The sequence below is a fragment of the Myotis brandtii genome, unplaced genomic scaffold, assembly GCF_000412655.1.
Source record: "Myotis brandtii unplaced genomic scaffold, ASM41265v1 scaffold421, whole genome shotgun sequence".
Taxonomy (NCBI): Eukaryota; Metazoa; Chordata; class Mammalia; order Chiroptera; family Vespertilionidae; genus Myotis; species Myotis brandtii.
Genome location: NW_005366140.1, coordinates 1,637,167 through 1,654,974, shown reverse-complemented (window position 1 = coordinate 1,654,974; position 17,808 = coordinate 1,637,167). Strand labels below are relative to the sequence as shown.

General features: G+C 54.0%; 1 protein-coding gene across 1 annotated transcript in view; it reads left to right on the top strand.

Annotated features, from left to right (window-relative positions):
• Positions 1–17,808, top strand: part of CRTC1 (CREB regulated transcription coactivator 1) — a 32,692-nt gene that overhangs the window by 6,282 nt on the left and 8,602 nt on the right. Inside the window, exons 6-12 of the mRNA XM_014545804.1 lie at positions 893–987; positions 3,198–3,283; positions 5,435–5,475; positions 6,141–6,361; positions 11,211–11,347; positions 13,510–13,821; positions 15,942–16,046. Coding sequence (XP_014401290.1) covers positions 893–987; positions 3,198–3,283; positions 5,435–5,475; positions 6,141–6,361; positions 11,211–11,347; positions 13,510–13,821; positions 15,942–16,046 — 997 coding nt within the window. The remainder of the gene's footprint in view (positions 1–892; positions 988–3,197; positions 3,284–5,434; positions 5,476–6,140; positions 6,362–11,210; positions 11,348–13,509; positions 13,822–15,941; positions 16,047–17,808) is intronic.

Genomic DNA, 17,808 nt, shown 5'->3' with positions numbered 1-17,808 from the left:
CAGCTAGCCCTGGGATCAGAGAATGGCTGATCCTTTGTAATCTGCTCTTCTCCCTTAACTAAGTTTCTTCCATGTCACTCTCAGTGTCTGGGTCATCCCCATTGGGTGCATGCAGCTCTTATTCTCATCCCCGAATTGCTAGCTGTGCTGATGCACCTTTGCATGTCCACTCAGCTACCCTTGGCCACCCATAGTGTCCTGGGCAGCTGAGGGCTGTTCTGAAACCCCTCCCTCCAGGCACCTGTAGCTGGGGGCAGATTGCCCTGACCCTGGGGGCGGGGGGGGAAGATTGAGCTCTTGGCAGCATTTGGGCTTATTGGAACAAGATCCTCACCTACATACACACACGCCATTCCCTCCCCTTCCCACCCAGGGGATGCATTCTTTCTGGGGCCTTCTCTGAGCCTTATGTCACTGCCTCCTCTTCCTGCCCATCACACCTGGTTTGCAACTGAGTGTCCCAGAGGGTGGGGTTGCCCATTGGTGTTTGTCACCAAAGGGGACCCAGTGATGGGCTAGGGGCTTGTACCCACAAGGCTTGGCCACGGTGGGACCATTGGGCCCCCTCTCCAAAAGGTTTCAGCAAGAAGGCTCTGTCCTTTCCTTAAAGCAGAGAAGTACACAGAGGGTGGGGAGGTGGGAGGGACTGGGGACAGACAGGCAGGTTAGGACAGAGGGACATCTCTTCTGCAAACAGGCTTTGCAGACGAAAACCATGGTCATGGTCACTCCTGTGGTTCTTTTGAGAATAATGCTCAGGTGCAACAGCTCACAAAAAAAGACCTACAACTGCCCCGCCTCTATCCCATCCGGTGTGTCCTGGATCAAGTGGAGCCAGGACTGTCCTCCATCATCCTTAGGGCCTGTGCTCACTGTCTCTCTCCTCTCCTAGGACCAATTCTGACTCTGCCCTGCACCAGAGCACAATGACACCCACCCAGCCAGAGCCCTTTATGGGGGGGTCCCAGGACGCACACCAGAAAAGAGGTATGGGCCAGGTACATGGGCATCTTTCCTCAGGTCAGGCAAGTCCAATGGTAGTCCCTGTGCTCGCAGAGGTCACAGCTCATGGGTGGATAGACCTGTGAAGAAAGATTCAGTGGGTTCTGTGGGACAAGGGGAGGGGCTCAGGGAAACTTCAGAGATGGTACTATTTGAGTTGGATTTTGAAGCGTGTGTAGGAGGTTTCTGGGCAGAGAAAGCAGTGCCTGTAAACACCCATTGCCTTCTGTTCATGGATTCAGCATGGCCACACAGTCTGGGGACCTTGCGTGTTTTTTTCAAATGTAGGGGACAGCAAACTCAAGCAAAAGGGGCAGTTATCAGCTCATGAGTAAGCAGGTCACAGCTAGATGTTGAGTTTCGGGTAGAGCTTGACCCAAGGCTTTCCACTGGGCCATATCCTGGCTGTGCTGCTCAGAACCCTCGTGGTCCATATGGCCCATCCTGACCTTGGTGGGTGGGAAAAAGGCTGATTCTTTCCCAGCTCTTGCCCAGAGGCTCCTCTCCAACTGGGCCATGTCCATAGCGCTGCGGCTGGGCAGGTCTGTGCCCAGGCTCCCAACCTCTCCTCGGAGCCAGGCATAGGCAGCATCACTGGGACCTTCCAGGAGGGCACATGCCATCTTAAAAACTGGGGCAGCATCATCCGGAGAGGGGAATGTGATGCTGTGAGGCCAGCCCCAGGCAACCCCATAGGGGCCTATCTGCCCCAAGACACTGAAACCAGAGAATTAATCACGTACAGTTAAAGCCCAAATGCTTATTGCTTTTTATTAGCAGTTCACTGTGCAAGTGTGTAAACACAAGGGAGATTCTACTGACAGGATTGTCCACCAGAACTTTACCCCTTGCAAGGGCTCTCTTTGTACTCCATCTTCCTGGGACCCTAGCTCATCAGGCAGTGAAGGTGAGATTGCAGAAGGAATTGTCTTCGTAATAAAAGCCAGGATTCTGAATGTTCAGAGGTGATGAGGACATGGTGCCTGGAGCTTCCCTCCTGTTTCCTGTACTGGGGGGCAATTCTGAGGTGGCATCTCCATGGTGGGTCTCCCAAGAAATGTGGGCTTTTGGGGTAGGTGGGGCTCTGTGACTGTGGAAGAGAGCTGCAAGCCTGGAACCCCCGGCACCTCAGAGTCCAATTGGCCTTGGGGTGTGGGGAAGCGAGACATGTTACCTGGCTGCCCTCCCACCCCGAGCCTGGCCCTTCCAGGTTTCAGGAAGGCGGGGTTGATCCATCTGGCTCTGTTCAACACATTGAGGGAGCTTCATCCGCCCTGAAGTAAAACCCTCACTCAGATTTGACCACTCATGCCAGCTGATTTAATACGAATGCAGGCCTGAACCTCCAACAGGCATGAAGAAATTGAGTCTCATCAAGAAAATGTTTAGTCTCACTGCTACCAAAAGGTCCAAGGAAGGGGCCTTCAGGTGCGACTGGTTTCATGGCTTCAAATGATGCCCATCCAGTCTCTCAGAACTTCCCTTCTTTCCTCCTCTCTTCCCCTCCTTCCCTCCTCTAGGGTTGGCTGGCATTTCAACTAACTTAAGGGTCCACAGCTACCATGGTGGCTCCACCCAACCCATCTAACACTGAGCAATGTGACACTGTGATGATGGCCCAAGAGGGAGAGTCAGCTGTCCACAGGGCAGTGGCCATTCACTGGAGCCAGAGAGAAGTTCTCAGCTGTTCTCTATAGCCCGCCATCTCCAAGGCTGAGTCGATCCCATTGGGAGGCTGAATGATACATGTCCTTAGCTCTAGAGCAGTGGTTCTCAACCTTCTGGCCCTTTAAATACAGTTCCTCATGTTGTGACCCAACCATAAAATTATTTTCATTGCTACTTCATAACTGTAATGTTGCTACTGTTATGAATCGTAATGTAAATATCTGATATGCAGGATGGTCTTAGGCGACCCCTGTGAAAGGGTCGTTCGACCGCCAAAGGGGTCGCGACCCACAGGTTGAGAACCGCTGCTCTAGAGCTTAAGTCACAGGTTCTCTGACTTTTTTTTAATGTTTTTGTTTTGTTTTAATGAAACCCATTTTGTACTTTAGTACAATCCCCAGAAGTCACTATTGGGGCACATTACTATCACGGTTGTGACTGTATGTCAGGGAAGTGCTCTCCTGCTACCGCCAGGCAGCTGCAGAGATTCCCTTTCTGACTCTCCTTCTCCCCACACCTCACTCTAGTCTTACTACTAACAGTCCCAGGAATGGAGGAGACCACCTCAGAGACGGACAAGAACCTTTCTAAGCAAGTATGGGACACCAAGAAGGTAAGAGCCTTTGGGCTTTTAGAAGTGATTTCTTTCTTGGTCGTTTTTTAAGCACAGCCAAGCAAAGATGATGAAACAACACATTGAAGGAGCTTCGTCCTCCCTGAAGTAAAACCCTCACTCAGATTTGACCACTCATGACAGCTGATTTACCACGAATGCAGGCCTGTTACACTGGCGAAAAGCATGTACTGAATTAAATAAGCCTGGCAGCGTGGCTCCGTGGTTGAGCATCAACCTATGAACCAGAAATCACGGTTTGATTCTGGTCAGGGCACATGCCTGGGTTTGGGGGCGTGCAGGAGGCACCCAATCAATGATCCTCTCTCATCATTGATGTTTCTATCTCTCTCTCCCTCTCCCTTCCTCTCTGAAAATACTATTAGTAAAAAATATGTTTTAAAAAAAGAATTAAATAAAATCCGTGCTTGCTTTCACAGCATATACACTAAATGGAACAATACAGGGATTAGTATGGCCCCTGCACAAGGATGACACAAGGACATCAGGGTCCCTGCACCTGAATGTGGTGCTGCCATAAAGGAAGAGAAGATGGCTAGTGGTGGGGAAACACCCTGTCATCCTGGGAGTAAGAAGAGGGTAGCAGAGCCCAGCATCCTGGTGAGACTTTTTTTTTTAATCCTCACCCACATATATTTTTTCCATTGCTTTTTAGAGAGAGTAGAAGGGAGGCAAAGGGGGCAGAGAGAGAGTAAAAGAGAAACTTCGATGTGAGAGACACATCAATTTGTTGCCTCCTGCATGTTGCCTGACTGTGACCAGGAATCGAACCCACAACCTTTTGGTGGGGGGCCGACACTCTAACTACTGAGAAACACTGGCCAAGGGTGGGTGAATTCTTAAGACTGTTTATGTGGAATGTTTTTGAAAAGATTCTTTAGAAAGTCATTGTCAAGGTGCTTTGCAAAAATCCAGTAATAAAGCTAATGTTTACTCCCAGAATTAAGGAGCCTGTGGCCATGTAGAAATCCCTTCCACCCAGTTCCCTACAGAAGCTCAAGGTCACAAGCCCCTTGAGGCGGCCCAGTTACTGCCAGTCTGGCATTCCCTTCTCACTGGGTGTGTTTGTGGGCTGACCCAGCCCTCCCCAGTGGGTCCACATTCTTGTCTGGTAATCCCTAAAGAACACATCAACAGGAGTGTCTACCTGAGGGCCCCAGAGGCAGACAGGAATTAGGGAACGTGACACAGTGGAGCGCCTGTTAGCACGCAGGCTTTGTCCTGTCATGTCTGCTGCCTGAGGAAGAGAGTTCCTTGCTTTGTCCTTGAATGAGAATCTAGAGGCCTGGCCTGGAGCCTGCAGATCTCCGGTGGCAATAGTGTCTCTAGCTCAGCAACGCCAACCTTTCAGACCTCACGGACCACCAGTGGTCCGGGGACCACCGGTTGGCAACCACTGCTCTAGCTCACAGAGGTCTTACTGCCCATAGGGTTTCCCTAGGACCCCTTCTCCTGGGCTAGCCTGCAGGGTGGCCAGAGTTCTGGTCCTCAAATGGTGGTGTGCTGGGGTCCCCATGGGAGTCACACCTCGAGGCACCACAGGAAGGCCGGTCCGCTGGTGCCACAGTGGCAGCCTCTTTGTTTCAGGGCAGCCAGTCCAAGCTGCTTCAGGCTTCCCCACATGATGTTCTTTCTGGGGGTGGACAGACAGATGCTGAGCAGAGGCAGTCTCTGCCCTATTGACTCCCTCTCCTTCCCACCCTGATCCAGGAATATATGAGGGGTTAGCCTCAGCCACCCAGGTTCCCAGTGGACCTCTACAGAGCTGGTGGCCAACAGCTGTGGGCACAGCCTGAGGGTCTGAGATGTAAAGAGCAGGCAACACGATCCCCCGGGACACCAGCTCTGACAAGGCACCACATCACCCCTGGACTGTGCTACCTTACCAGGCAGACACAGTGAAGCTGGGAGGGACCATAGGGAGACCCTCTCCACTTAACTCTTGGTTTAGCCCCTGGGCATGTCTGGGGCACCCCCCCGGACACACACACAGTCCCTTAGGGACGCTCATCATCTGTGGGACTCCCTGGGACCCCATAGCTTGCTTCTCCTTGAGCATCACTCAGCTCTCTTGGGGAGATCAACCATGCTATGAGGAGGCTGCTGAGCCTTTGCTGTCTTCTCTTTCAGACAGGGTCCAGGCCCAAGTCCTGCGAGGTCCCCGGAATCAAGTAAGTCACAGTGGGACCTGCCCTGCATGCCTATGGCCACCAGGGGCTGCTCAGACGGCAACTCCACGCCAATTTCCACCTGTTCACGAGAGGCTACAAGTCCAGACAAGAGGGATGCTGAGCTGCTGGTGGCCACCCAGCAAGGCTTGCCCTGGGGGATGCTTCCACCCCTTAGAGTCCCAGTGGTTCTCAACCTTCTGGCCCTTTAAATACAGTTCCTCATGTTGTGACCCAACCATAAAATTATTTTCGTTGCTACTTCATAACTAATGTTGCTATTGTTATGAATCGTAATGTAAATATCTGATATGCAGGATGGTCTTAGGCGACCCCTGTGAAAGGGTCGTTCGACCCCCAAAGCGGTCGCGACCCACAGGTTGAGAACCACTGCCTTAGACACACTGTCCCCAGACAGCAGGAGGACCCTCATCCCATCCCCTCTCCCTGCCCTGCAGGGATAAGCTGCTTCCCATTGGAGGTTTGGGCTGATGGTTGTTTCTTGAGCATGACAGCATCTGATCGCAGGATGTCCTTTTGCACCAGTTAGTGTGTTTTTTTGCAAGCGCCCCCCACCACCACCACCACCACTGCCACCACAGCTTCTGGGGGAGAACCAGCAGCCACAGTCCAAGAGGTCAACTCCCCTGTGTCTGGCCTTTTCCCAGCATCTTTCCATCTGCTGACCAGGAAAACACTACAGCCCTGATTCCTACCACCCACAACACCGGGGGTTCCCTGCCTGACCTGACCAACATCCACTTCCCCTCCCCGCTTCCAACCCCGCTGGACCCCGAGGAGCCCACCTTCCCAGCGCTCAGCAGTTCCAGCAGCACCGGCAACCTCACTGCCAACTTAACGCATTTGGGCATCGGCAGCACTGGCCAGGGTAAGGCCGGGAGGGTGAGGACACTTCCTTCCCCAGCAAAGTTCACCTGCTAGCGAGGATGGCGCATGTGTGTGTGTATATATGTGTGTGTGTGTGTGTGTGTGTGTGTGTGTGTGTGTGTGTGAGAGAGAGCGAGAGAGAGAGAGAGAGAGAGAGAAACGACTGAGCAGGGTCACTTCCAAAATGCTGGGCATAAAGTGGGAACAGCCCAACATGGAGTGGAGGCTTGGTGTTACTAGGCTATCCCAAGGCGAGTGGTGTTAGGACAGAGGGTACAGTCTGGGCAAAGACCCCGCATTGGGAAGGCTCATGTTGTCTCTAGGGATGGGACAGTGGTTCTGAGGGGTGCTGGGAGCTTTAGAGAGTGTGGTCCACCAGACTTTCCCTTTCTTCCCACCCCATAGCTGACTATGGCTGCCTTCTTGGGACACTCCAGCCTGACCCCCTCCCCAGGCTCCACACTCATTTCTCCCTGGCTATGTCTTCAGGGGCGACACTTGGGGCCCTTGCCCATCCCAGTATCTCTTGGCACCACCCCAACCCTGTTCCTCCTAGGGGCCTATGGCACTATCTCCCTGCAACACAGACCAGGAACCTGGAGCTGTACTCCTCAATCCCTTGGTCCTCTTGCCCACCCTGACCAACTGGCATGTCTATTAGCCCCACCATCAGGACCCAGCCTAACTCGGACCCTCCTCATCCTGTACAGCTGCCACACCCCTTCTCAGTCCCAGCCTCTTCTCCACCCAGAACAGCTTTCAGCTCATGGCCCTCCTCTGCTCTGGTCCTTGCATAGCCCCTCACCTCCCACACCTCTCCTCTCCAGCTAATGAGCTCACCTCGGGGCCTCTGTACATGCTGTTCCTCCCCCATGGTCCTCCTCTTCCTCTAGGCGGCAAGGACCCCTCACCTGCCCCATCTCTGCTCACACCACCTTCCCGTAGTGAGGCCTCCTGGCCTCTGCTCACACCCTCCACCTGGCTTACACAGCGTTGCTTTTTTGCTTTTCTGTACTCACCCTGAGTACTTTGTTCTCACCTGTCCCCTGGGCTAAGCCTCACTCCCCTGCAACCCCACTGTGACCCCTGCACTGAGTTGACTGTGGGTTTGCATTCAGAGAGGAGATAGGGTGCTCCCAGCAGCCCCAGCGAGCAGGAGGGCTCAAGGGGGCCCCTCTGTGAGCCCAAAGGTATCAGGACTTGGTGGTCAGTGAGAGCACTACATCATGTTCCCTTCTTCCTGCACAGGGACCACAGAGCAGCCGCATTCACATGTCATCACCCTGAGTGTGGTGGGCAGCACTATGCAGCAATTTCTGAGATAATCACACGCTCAAAGTCACGTTCACTTGCAAGCGCTCTGACTGCCCGTGGAGAACAGGCTGTCAGAGGGGAGGCCGCACCTAGACCAAGCCAGGGCCCCGTCAGACACTCTGAAGAGAGATTTCTGGGGGAAATTGGCTGGCTTGGGAGCTGGGTTGATGTGAGGAGTGGTGGAGAGTCAGTCCTACCTCTGGTGCCCATGGGGCCTGCGAATGTGAGGTGTGTTGGAGACGGTACCATGTTCCTAGGTTTTTAGATAAGGGGATGGAAGCCAGACAATGAAGAGAGGAGTGGGACTCTGGCCTGAGGATGTTGAGATTGCCCCTGGCCCTATGCCCACCCAGGCTTAGCTACAGAGCAAAGGGCACCATCCCAGCCATGCCCCCCGCCCCCACCCCCCGAAGGCCCAAAGACAAATGAGTAGATTCAGAGAAGCCCAAGACCCATGGCCCCTAGAGACCAGTGGGCAGCAGCGTAAGCATTGGCCTGTGCATGTGCAGAGGAAGAGAGTGGAAGGTTGGTTCTGGGACTACTGCCCCCCACTTTCCCTGGCTGATGCTGACACTGCCGTTTCCTGGCCCCATTTTCCCCCACTTTTTTATTTATTTAAATTTTTATTGTTGAGAGTATTACAGATGTCCTCCCTTTTTTCTCCTTGACCCCCACCACCCGGTTTCCACCCCGCCCCAGGCCTTCACCACCCTATTTTCTGTGTTCATGGGCAATGCATATCCTATATAATAAAAGGATAATATGCAAATTCCATTTTTCCCCACTTTTGACTGTGGCCTCCAGAGGATCACCCCCCTCCACCCGAGAGTCCTTGGCAGCCTCCCAGCACCCACCAGGAGCTGTGCACTTCTGAGCAGAGTCTAAACAAGCACAGGAAAACAAGCACATGTGAAAGCTGCAGACCCTGAATCGGGCTGCATATGGGAGGGGGACCCGGGGGCGGGGATCGGACCCTCGCCACCTGGTTCTAGTATCTGCCAGTGATGTCTGACATGTGTTGGATTGTTTTCAAACCTGCCGCTCCAGGGGCTCGCCTGACAGGGGCTTCACTTTCTGAGTGCGTTTTAAATCAAGCCGAGCCTTAGCCTCTGGCACACATGGAGACTGCCCCCCCCCCCCCCCCCCCCCCCCCCCCCCGCCCCCAGCTCACCCAATAGTCAGATCATGAGCCCAAGAAAAGGAAGAGGCCTTCCCATCAGAGAGGGAGACAATGGCCCCTTTCGTCCTCTTCCACATTTGCTAAAGTCGGTTCCCTGGCTGTCCGCTGGGACCTGGGAGGACAATAGGCCTGGGTCCTCCTTCTTGGCACTGCTCTGTGCCTGGCTGCTCCTGCATTCAGGGCTTATGTGTCTTGGGATGGGCCCCTGTTACCTGGCTCGTCCTCCCCTGGCAGCTCTCCCTGCCTGCCCAGACTTCCCTTCCAACTGGCCCCACTCCTTTTCCCAAAGGTGACCCAGGTTGCCAAAAGGAATTCAATAGTAAGGCATTCGTTCACCCTCCGGTCCCCCATGTGAGTCCAGGAGCTCACTGCAGTCCAGCAGAGGATTCAAAACCACCTTTGTATTCAGGGCAGATGTTAGAGGCTGGCAGCCCAGGTGCCAAATCTAGCCCAGTGGTGTATTTTGTCTAGCCCACAACTGTGTGTGTGTGTATGGTGCTTTGAATAGATACTTAAACATCAGGAGAGTGCGTGTAAAAACCTGGATTTCTGGCTTCTTTTGAATCAGAGGACCTAGCAGCAGTGGGTCAAGATCCTATGCCCCAAGATGGGCCAGAGAGCTCCAGTATACCACAGGCCCACCTGCCGCTGTCACCCCACTGCTCCTCTCACTCCTGGCATTTGACTCTGCTGCTTACTGAACACTGACATCTGCTCTCTCTGGATGTCACATGTTCCTCAGCCTGCTGGACCTATGAAGTGATGGACACTCAGAGGAGATGAGGCAACTGCCCAGGGTACCCATTCCAACTGCGCTCTGAGCAGGTGTCTCCTGGACTCCTGCCCAGGCCTCTGACCCTGCCTCCCTTGATGTCTCTGTGTCCATAGCAGCCTGATTTCTGGGTCCCAAGTTCTGTGCAGAAATTGGATCCCCAGGCCCTGCCTCAGGAGCAATCAATGGCACCAGGTGCCCCGCATTGCTTGGCCAAGAGGAGCCACCAGGGCATCCAAGGAGAAGTGCAGGTGTGACCTGGCTCTCCTCACATGGATGACACAGTAAGCAACTGCCCATCATCTCCCTCAGTGCACACTGGGTGCATTCTAACTGGCCTGTGAACCTGTCATCTTACCTGCTGGAACAAGGTTGATCTGGTGCCCTTCACAGGGTGGGCCTGGCTCCCATGGATGAGTTAGACACCTTCACTGGCCTTGACTCACAGTTCATTAAAGCCTCACAGTTAACTGGCAAGGACAGCCGATATCATCTCCATCTTGAGGACATGGAAACAGAGTCTGGGTGGTCAGGCCAGGCCCTCAGGGCTCCTCGTTGCATCAGCGGGCCTGTTGGCCGTCTGGCACAGTGCCTGGGATAACATAAGCCCCAAATGCTGCCACACTGAATTTGACCTCACTCAGGTCCTTCACAACAGTTGTATTCAGGCATTGGATTGCTGGGGGAGCGGGCCAAGGGGAGAGAAGGATGTGGAATCTCTGGCAGGAGCTCCATCAGGAATGTGGGTTTTGGAAGAAGATAAAGAGTAACCGAGTTTCTAGCCAGTGGAGCTGATGGTCCAGCATGAAAAATACACTAGGGGTGGGTGGCGGGGAGGTGGAAGTGAGATGGGGAGATGGAGGGGATGCCAGTTATACAAATCCAGGGCTGAGAGGAGATCTGGCCAGAGGAGCAGTTATGAGAAAGAACATGTGCATCAAATGAGGGTGAGGAGGGCATGAAGGTCAAGAGGAAACTCCAGTGTTGGGCAGGACTGACTTGTTTGAAGCTAACCAAAATCCAAGCCAGTTTAGGGAAAAAAGTAGATTGATTGTCTCCCAAAGAGGGGAAGTGCCAGTGTAGCTGCATCCGGGGCTCAGGTGCTGACTCTCCCACCTCATTCTCCAACTGATCCTTCCCCTTCCAGCCACAGAATCACACACACACACACACACACACACCCTCTATACCTCCAGCCTCTCTTGGAGTTCCATCAGAAGTCCTAGGTCAGTCTCTCATTGGATCAGCCTGGTCACATGTCCATCTAGGGGCCAATCATGTGGCAGTCCAGAAGCAGGAAAGTACTGCCCAGCAGGACCTTCAGGACACCCCTCCTGGAGGGATGGCAGGATCAGTATGGAGAGTGTTGGTCATCATGGGATTTTTGAAGGAGAATAGAGACCACACAGAGCTGGGGTCCCCAAGATCAGGGTATCAGGATCTTGGAGGGGGTACCCTGGGTCTGGCAATCAGGTCATGCCCACTGGCTTCTGTCTGAGCAATTGAGCTGTCCCCAACAGTGACCATGGGTGTATGAGTGGCCCTTTGGAGGCTAGAGTCATGCCAACCCTTCCTTCCTTCCAGGGATGAACACTCCAGTCTCTTCACCGCAGCACCGTCCGGCCAATGTCAGCCCACTATCCCTGAGTTCGGAGACACGGCGGCAGCAGCAGGCACAGCAGGTGTCACCCACCCTCTCCCCGCTGTCACCCATCACTCAGGTTCGAGGGCGCAGTGGCGTGGGGGACGGCCCAGTTCTGTCTCTCTGGGAGACCTACTCCTTCCAGGGAGACCTTAGAAACAGTCCAGCATTTTTGGCTTTTTGTCAATTTTTTAAACACATGGGAAATGCGTTAATCAGTGACCTGGAGTCCCCTGTGCCATCACGGGCATGTCCTATGTTAGCAATTGCTGTGTGAATGGGGCATATTTCAATTATGGTACTTTCTCTTTTTTAGGATCTAGTTGAAATTTTCCAAAATAAAATTTTAGAGAGATCTCCCTCTCTCCCCCAATTTACTGTAATTTTGATTTTTTGGTAATGGTGTGTATATAGAAATTAGTCTGTTTCATTTAGGTCACGCAGCAAGCTGGTATATGATTGTTCATAGTAATAGTACTCTCTCATAATCCTTTTATTTCTGTAAAGTTGGTAGTAATGTTCCCACTTCCCTTTTTGATTTTAGTAATTTAATTCTTCTCTTGTTTACTTAGTCACTTGAGGCTCATAGAATGAGTTAGGAAGTGTTCCCTCCTCTTCTGTTTTTTGTTTGTTTGTTTGTTTGTTTTGAAGAGTTTGAGAAGCATTGGTGTTAATTCTTTAAATGTTTGGTAAAATTCATGAGCGAAGCCACCTGAGGTCTGAGCTTTTATCTTCACTGGGAGGTTTTTTATTATTAATGCAACCTCCTTACTTGATATAGATCTACCCAGATTTTCTATTTCTTCTTGGGTCAATTTTGGTAATTTCTGTGTTTCTAGGAATTTGTCCATCTTATTAATTTTTTTTTAAAATATATTCTTTATTGACTTCAGAGAGGAAGGGAGAAGGAGAGAGAGATAGAAACATCAATGATGAGAGAGAATCATTGATTGGCTGCCTCCTGCACACCCCGCACTGGGGAACGAGCCCGCAACCCAGGCATGTTCCCTTAGCCAGAATCGAACCTGGGACCCTTCAGTCCTCAGGCTGACGCTCTATCCACTGAGCCAAGCCGGCCAGGGCTTAATTTTTAAAAAATATGTTTTCATTTATTTTTAGGGAGGGAGAGAGAGAGAAACATCAATGTGAGAAAGAAATATCAATTGGCTGCCCCCAAAAGCACCCTGACTGGGGATCAAGCCTGTAACCTGGGCATGTGCCCCAACCGGGAACTGAACCAGTGACCCTTCGCTCAACCAACTGAACCACACCAGTCAGGACTTGACTATTTTTTAAAAATCCCTGACAGATAACATTTTTGTTCTTTGTTTTTTTAATATAACCTTGATGGCATAATTCACTTATAACAAAATTAAGTCATTCACACATTTCAATGCCTGTTCTGGGCCTGGTTCCCCTCGTGTCTCCTTGTACAGTGGTCTGGTTCAGATCAGGATCCAGAAGAGCCATGGTGGTTTTTCTGGCAGCTGTGTCGTCACTCTCTCCATCTGTGACCCCTGCCCCTTTTCTCCACCCCCAGTCTCTCAGGCTTGCTTTCCCTTTCTGGAAAGTACTTATTAGAGATTAGGCATCTGCTAAGCTCCCGGGCACGTACTGCCTCCATCTCAGGGCAGGATTCCTGCATATCCCAGGGACTCTGCACAGACTCATGACTGTTGAAAACTTCCTCTGCTTATTTTCCTCTTTCCAACTCTGAGAAGGCGTGAACTGGTTATCACCTAGTGGCTACATCAGTACCTTCATCACTCGCACCCTCTCTAACCTCCGCAGGTGAGCCAGGCTGCAGGATGGTGATGAGCAGTCCCTTCCCCTCTCTGAGGGGAATAGGCGCTGGCCACCCTCTAGGTTACCATAGTGTGATATCTGGTGCCTGCCTGCAGTGGGGAAACTTCAGTTCAGAGAGGCGTGGATTTCCTGAGCCTGTGTGAATACAGAAGGTTGTGCCTACCTCTTGGTGTGCAATGAGGATAAAAGAAAGGCTGGTGGGGTGTAGGGTGCAGCCAGCTGGATTAGATGCCCAGGTCCAGCTGACCCTCCATAGCCCTGGGTGAGGCCCCGTTTAGGCCTGTGCCTCCCGGTCCAGGGTGTGATGTCTCTTTGTTCATCTCTATCACATCGTTGCTGAACTTGCCAGGCCATGAGGGCCCCTCGGGGGACCAGGTGCTTGTGGCCTGGCCCCCAATGCTGACACCTGAATCTGATGCCCTTCTCTTCCCACAGGCTGTGGCCATGGATGCCCTATCTCTGGAGCAACAGCTGCCCTACGCCTTCTTCACCCAGGCAGGCTCCCAGCAATCAACTCCACCGCAGCCCCAGCCCCCGCCACCCCCGCCACCAGTATCCCAGCAGCAACCATCCCCACCGCCTCCGCAGGTGCCCATCAACCTCCCCCCAGGCAGCCCCCTGATGCCGAGCACCAGCCTGACGCAGGGACCCCAGCTGCCCCCGCTCCTGGTCACAGTACCGTCCTCTCTCTCCCAGTCCCCCCCAGACAACCCAGGCCAGCCACCGATGGGAATCGATATCGCCTCGGTAAGCCCAGGACATGGTCGTCGAGGCCTGGCCTTGGGGTCTGGCTGTGGGGTCATGCAGGAGGAACCTGGGGCTGTGGGAGGCTCTGTTGGGTGCCCAGGGCCTGAAAAGAGTTGGATGCCCAGTTTTGTCTGCAGCCACCTCAAGGTTCCATTTGGAGGCCAACTTGCCAGGGTTTGGGGCTGAAGCAGACACTGCCGGGGGCTCAGCACCCAGTGGAGTTTCTGCTGAGTATGTCACCCCATGTACACATGGGGAAACCGAGGCACAAGCACGTGTCAGTGCCCCAAACCTTACCTAATATGGACTACCCATGTCTGGCTGCCAAGCCATTCCCCATGGCCCTTGATACCTGCCCCTTCCCTTCCCATCCAAAACAGGGCTTCCCAGGAGGTAAGGAGAGCACAGCTCTCAGGGCCTGAGGCACAGGCATCTGCAAGCCAGAGGGTCAGAGGTGAACTTGGAGGGGAGGAAGGGATGCAGCACAGTGTCTGAGCCGGGGGCTTTAGCTCAGACCCTGGGACCCCCCTGCCTGGACCAGGGCTGCAGCTCAGTTATAAGATGGGACCATGGGACCCACTTCCTGGGCTGGGGCAGGGGAGCTGCGGCTCAAACCATGGGACCCTCTGCCCAGCCAGGGACTGCAGCTCAGACCATTGGATGCCCTACCAGGGCTGAGCTAGGTTTTTACCTCCTCAAACCCAAAGCTTCCTGATTGTTCAGAGTTTGACCCTGATTACTCTGGTGGGAAGAGGGTGGTCATTGCTACCTTTGGCCACATCCAAAGGAACAGAGACCCATGTTTGGGGCACAGTGAGCCCTCCCCATTCAGCCTTCAGCTAACAGCCAGGGGATAAAGCTCTCAGAACATCATGTGCTCTGCAAAGAACAGCCACCCCCCAAAGCTGGTGGTCAGGTGACCTAACAGTAGAGACCCACATTTCCAAGCTGCTCCAACCCCTCAGCAGGCAAGCGGCCCCCCCCCCCACACACACACACACAGGAAAGTACCCAAGCCTTTCCTTTAGCATTAACACAGCAAGTGTGGGGGCAGCACTGATGCTGGAGCCAACTTGGGCACCCAGCTCCCCAATACCCTCCTGCAGTGGGGCCTGGCTACTATGGAGCTGGGTGGACATTGTGGGCACGGGTATTCAAACCAGGTGCACACACAGTGCCTCCCCAGGCTCCCAGGTCAGAGAGTCTATCTCCTGGTACCCCCAGGGACAGCTGGCTCCCTTGGGGCACAGGCAGTCTCCTCCAGAGTTTCTGCAGACTCTCCCAGGCAAGAGCATCTCTCTGGACATTTTCCTGGTCTTCACCAAGTGACACACTGGTGCCACCCACACCCTATTAATTGAGCTCCCATGCCCCACCCAGGCTCAACCCCCATCACAAACTGCTCAGAGTAGGTCACTGAGGAAATGGAGAGACTGAGCACTCATAGGGCCTTGGGCCTCCATGAACAGCAGGCTCAGAGAGGTCAGGCAGCGTTTAAATCCAGATCCTGGCCCAGCCTGTCTCATCTGTGGTGAGAAACCAGGGCCTGGTAAGAAGCCAGGGTCCTCTGCCTTTGAACAGGGAGGTAGCCAGCCCTCTGAGGTCTCTGGAGAGCATGAGCCCATCAGGCTTGTGCTAAGCCATGCCAGTGATGGTGACTTCTTAGTGCTGGGAGTCCTGCTGTTAGTACCACCATTTTGAGGTGGGCAGGATGTGCCAGTACAGACTCGGGACTGAGAGAGCCAGGGATCCATCCAGAGTCAGGAGCAAAAGGCAACGCCTGCCCACCCAGTCCTAGGCCATCTCTGCCTTCGTGTGTGTGAGTGTGCATGTGTGTAGCTGTGTGCACATGTACGTAGTGTGGTTGTTTTAAAGCATGTTGAATCGAGGTGGACCCAACCCTTACTCCCCCACAGCCCATCAGGACAATTCCATGACGCTCGGTTCTAGGTTCTCTGACTCCAGCCCCCAACACCTGGGAGCTGGGTTTGGAGGCAGGTACCCCTGAGGCCCCGAGCTCTGGCCCCAGGTCCTCTACCCACTGAGGGGTGGGGGCTTGTGGGAGGCTCAGCTGGGAGCCGGGCTGGGGCCTCCACGTCCTGACCTGTTTGTCGTCACAGGCCCCGGCTCTGCAGCAGTACCGCACTAGTGCCGGCTCCCCAGCCAACCAGTCTCCCACCTCACCCGTCTCCAATCAAGGCTTCTCCCCTGGGAGCTCCCCACAAGTAAGGGATGCCGCCACTCCATCCCCAGCTCACCTCGCCCCCCTGTGCCCTTGCCTGCCATCTGTGCCTCATGCCTCACATCATCCCATCTCGTCCGCTCCATGGGGCTGGGAGGAGAAGGTGCTGCCCCTCGTTCCCGCTGCTCCTCTGGTCTGTGCAAAGCCCCAGCTGGAGGTGGTGGGCTCCTCAGCCTGTTAAAGATCACAGTGCCGGCCCTGGCCAGGTAGCTCAGCTGGTTAGTGTTGTCCCGATGCACCAAGGTTGTGGGTTTGATCCCTGGTCAGGGCACATACAGGATCTCAGTGTCAGCCACACCCCAGCTCCTCGTCCATGGTTGGGGACAGCCCCAAGTGTAGCTCAAACATGGCATCCAATAGCCTGTTAACATGTCCTCACCTGCGTCTGACCACCCTGAGGCCTGGTGTCTTGAGGCTTTTGAGAGTGGGGGGTGTTCCCCTTATTTTGGAGCAAAGCTAAGGTGATAGCCAGTTGTGGGGGTGTTGACTACTCAGCCCCCTTCCCTCCCCTTTACCCCCTAGGAAGGTGTGTCCCCCAGAAAGCTTCTCTGAACAGTACTATAGCCTGTCAGGTCCTTGTTCCCCTTCCACAGATGAGACAGGCTGACCCTAGGCCCTAGGCCCTGTCAGATGCAGGTTACTCTCCCACACCTGGCACAGTTGGTCCCTGATACCTAATATGCACACACCCTGTCCAGGTTCCTCAGGGTTCCCCTTAGCCTGGCTCGGCTGTAGCCATATTCCATCTGGAATGTTCCGTCAGAGAGGAAGGGGTGCTTGAAAAGCTGACATCTGGGCCCAAGACATCTCACTTGCAGTGAAGCCTCTCCAGGACTCTGCCCCTCAGTCCCCAAAATATCACTAAGTTGAGAAACCCCTAGGAGCCCCTGCAGTGCCCCAGGCCCCAAGCCTTATTCTCAGCCAAGGGGAGAGAGGATTCGCCTTTCTGCATAGAGCAAGGAGCAGAGCTGCCCCTCTAGACAGGCAGGAAAGACATCAGGCCCCCTTGTCCCCAGCTCAGACGTGCACCCTGAACCCAGACCTGTGTTGGGACAGTGGGCATCCCGTTCAGGGAGGACTTGAGGCTTCATCTGCTATAGGAGGGGCCCTCAGGTGCTGCCTCCACACCCACAGCCGCCAGGGATCCTGCTGGGACCGTCAGTGTGCAGCCTCCTGCTCCGTAGGCAGGCGGAGAGGGTGGCAGTAAGCTTGGGACAGGCCAGGGCTCGGCCTGATGTCTGCATGCTCTCTGTTCATGCACCCCAACTCTGAGTTCTCATGCCTCCCAGAAGGTGGTCTCGTCATGTGGTACCGTGGGATATAGCAGGCTGGAGGAGCTGCACCTGGCAGGGGAGGCAGCAGGTGGGACCTGTCCCAGATGGGCAGCCCTCCCTGGGGCCAATCCCTGAGTAGCATCCCTCTAATTCAAAGCAGGACAGGAATTTGAGGGTCAAGTAGATTTCTTTCAGGAGAGATTTGTCTCTACCAAAGTGGTCCATCCCAGGCAGAGCCTTTTCCTGTCGTGTCAAGCCACCATCTGTGTGTCGGTCCATCTGTCAAGGGATGCAGGCTGCTAACTCAGGTGTGAGGACGGGGCCATCAGGCTGTCTGACCCCAACCAGAGACACTGGCTTAGAGGGGCAATGGGCTTGTTCGGAGGGCAGACCTGACTTCCTTTTGTAGGTTGAGTCCTCCAGGACACAGTCATCAGCCCCATAGGCCTGTGCCTCCCTGGCCTTGAGCAG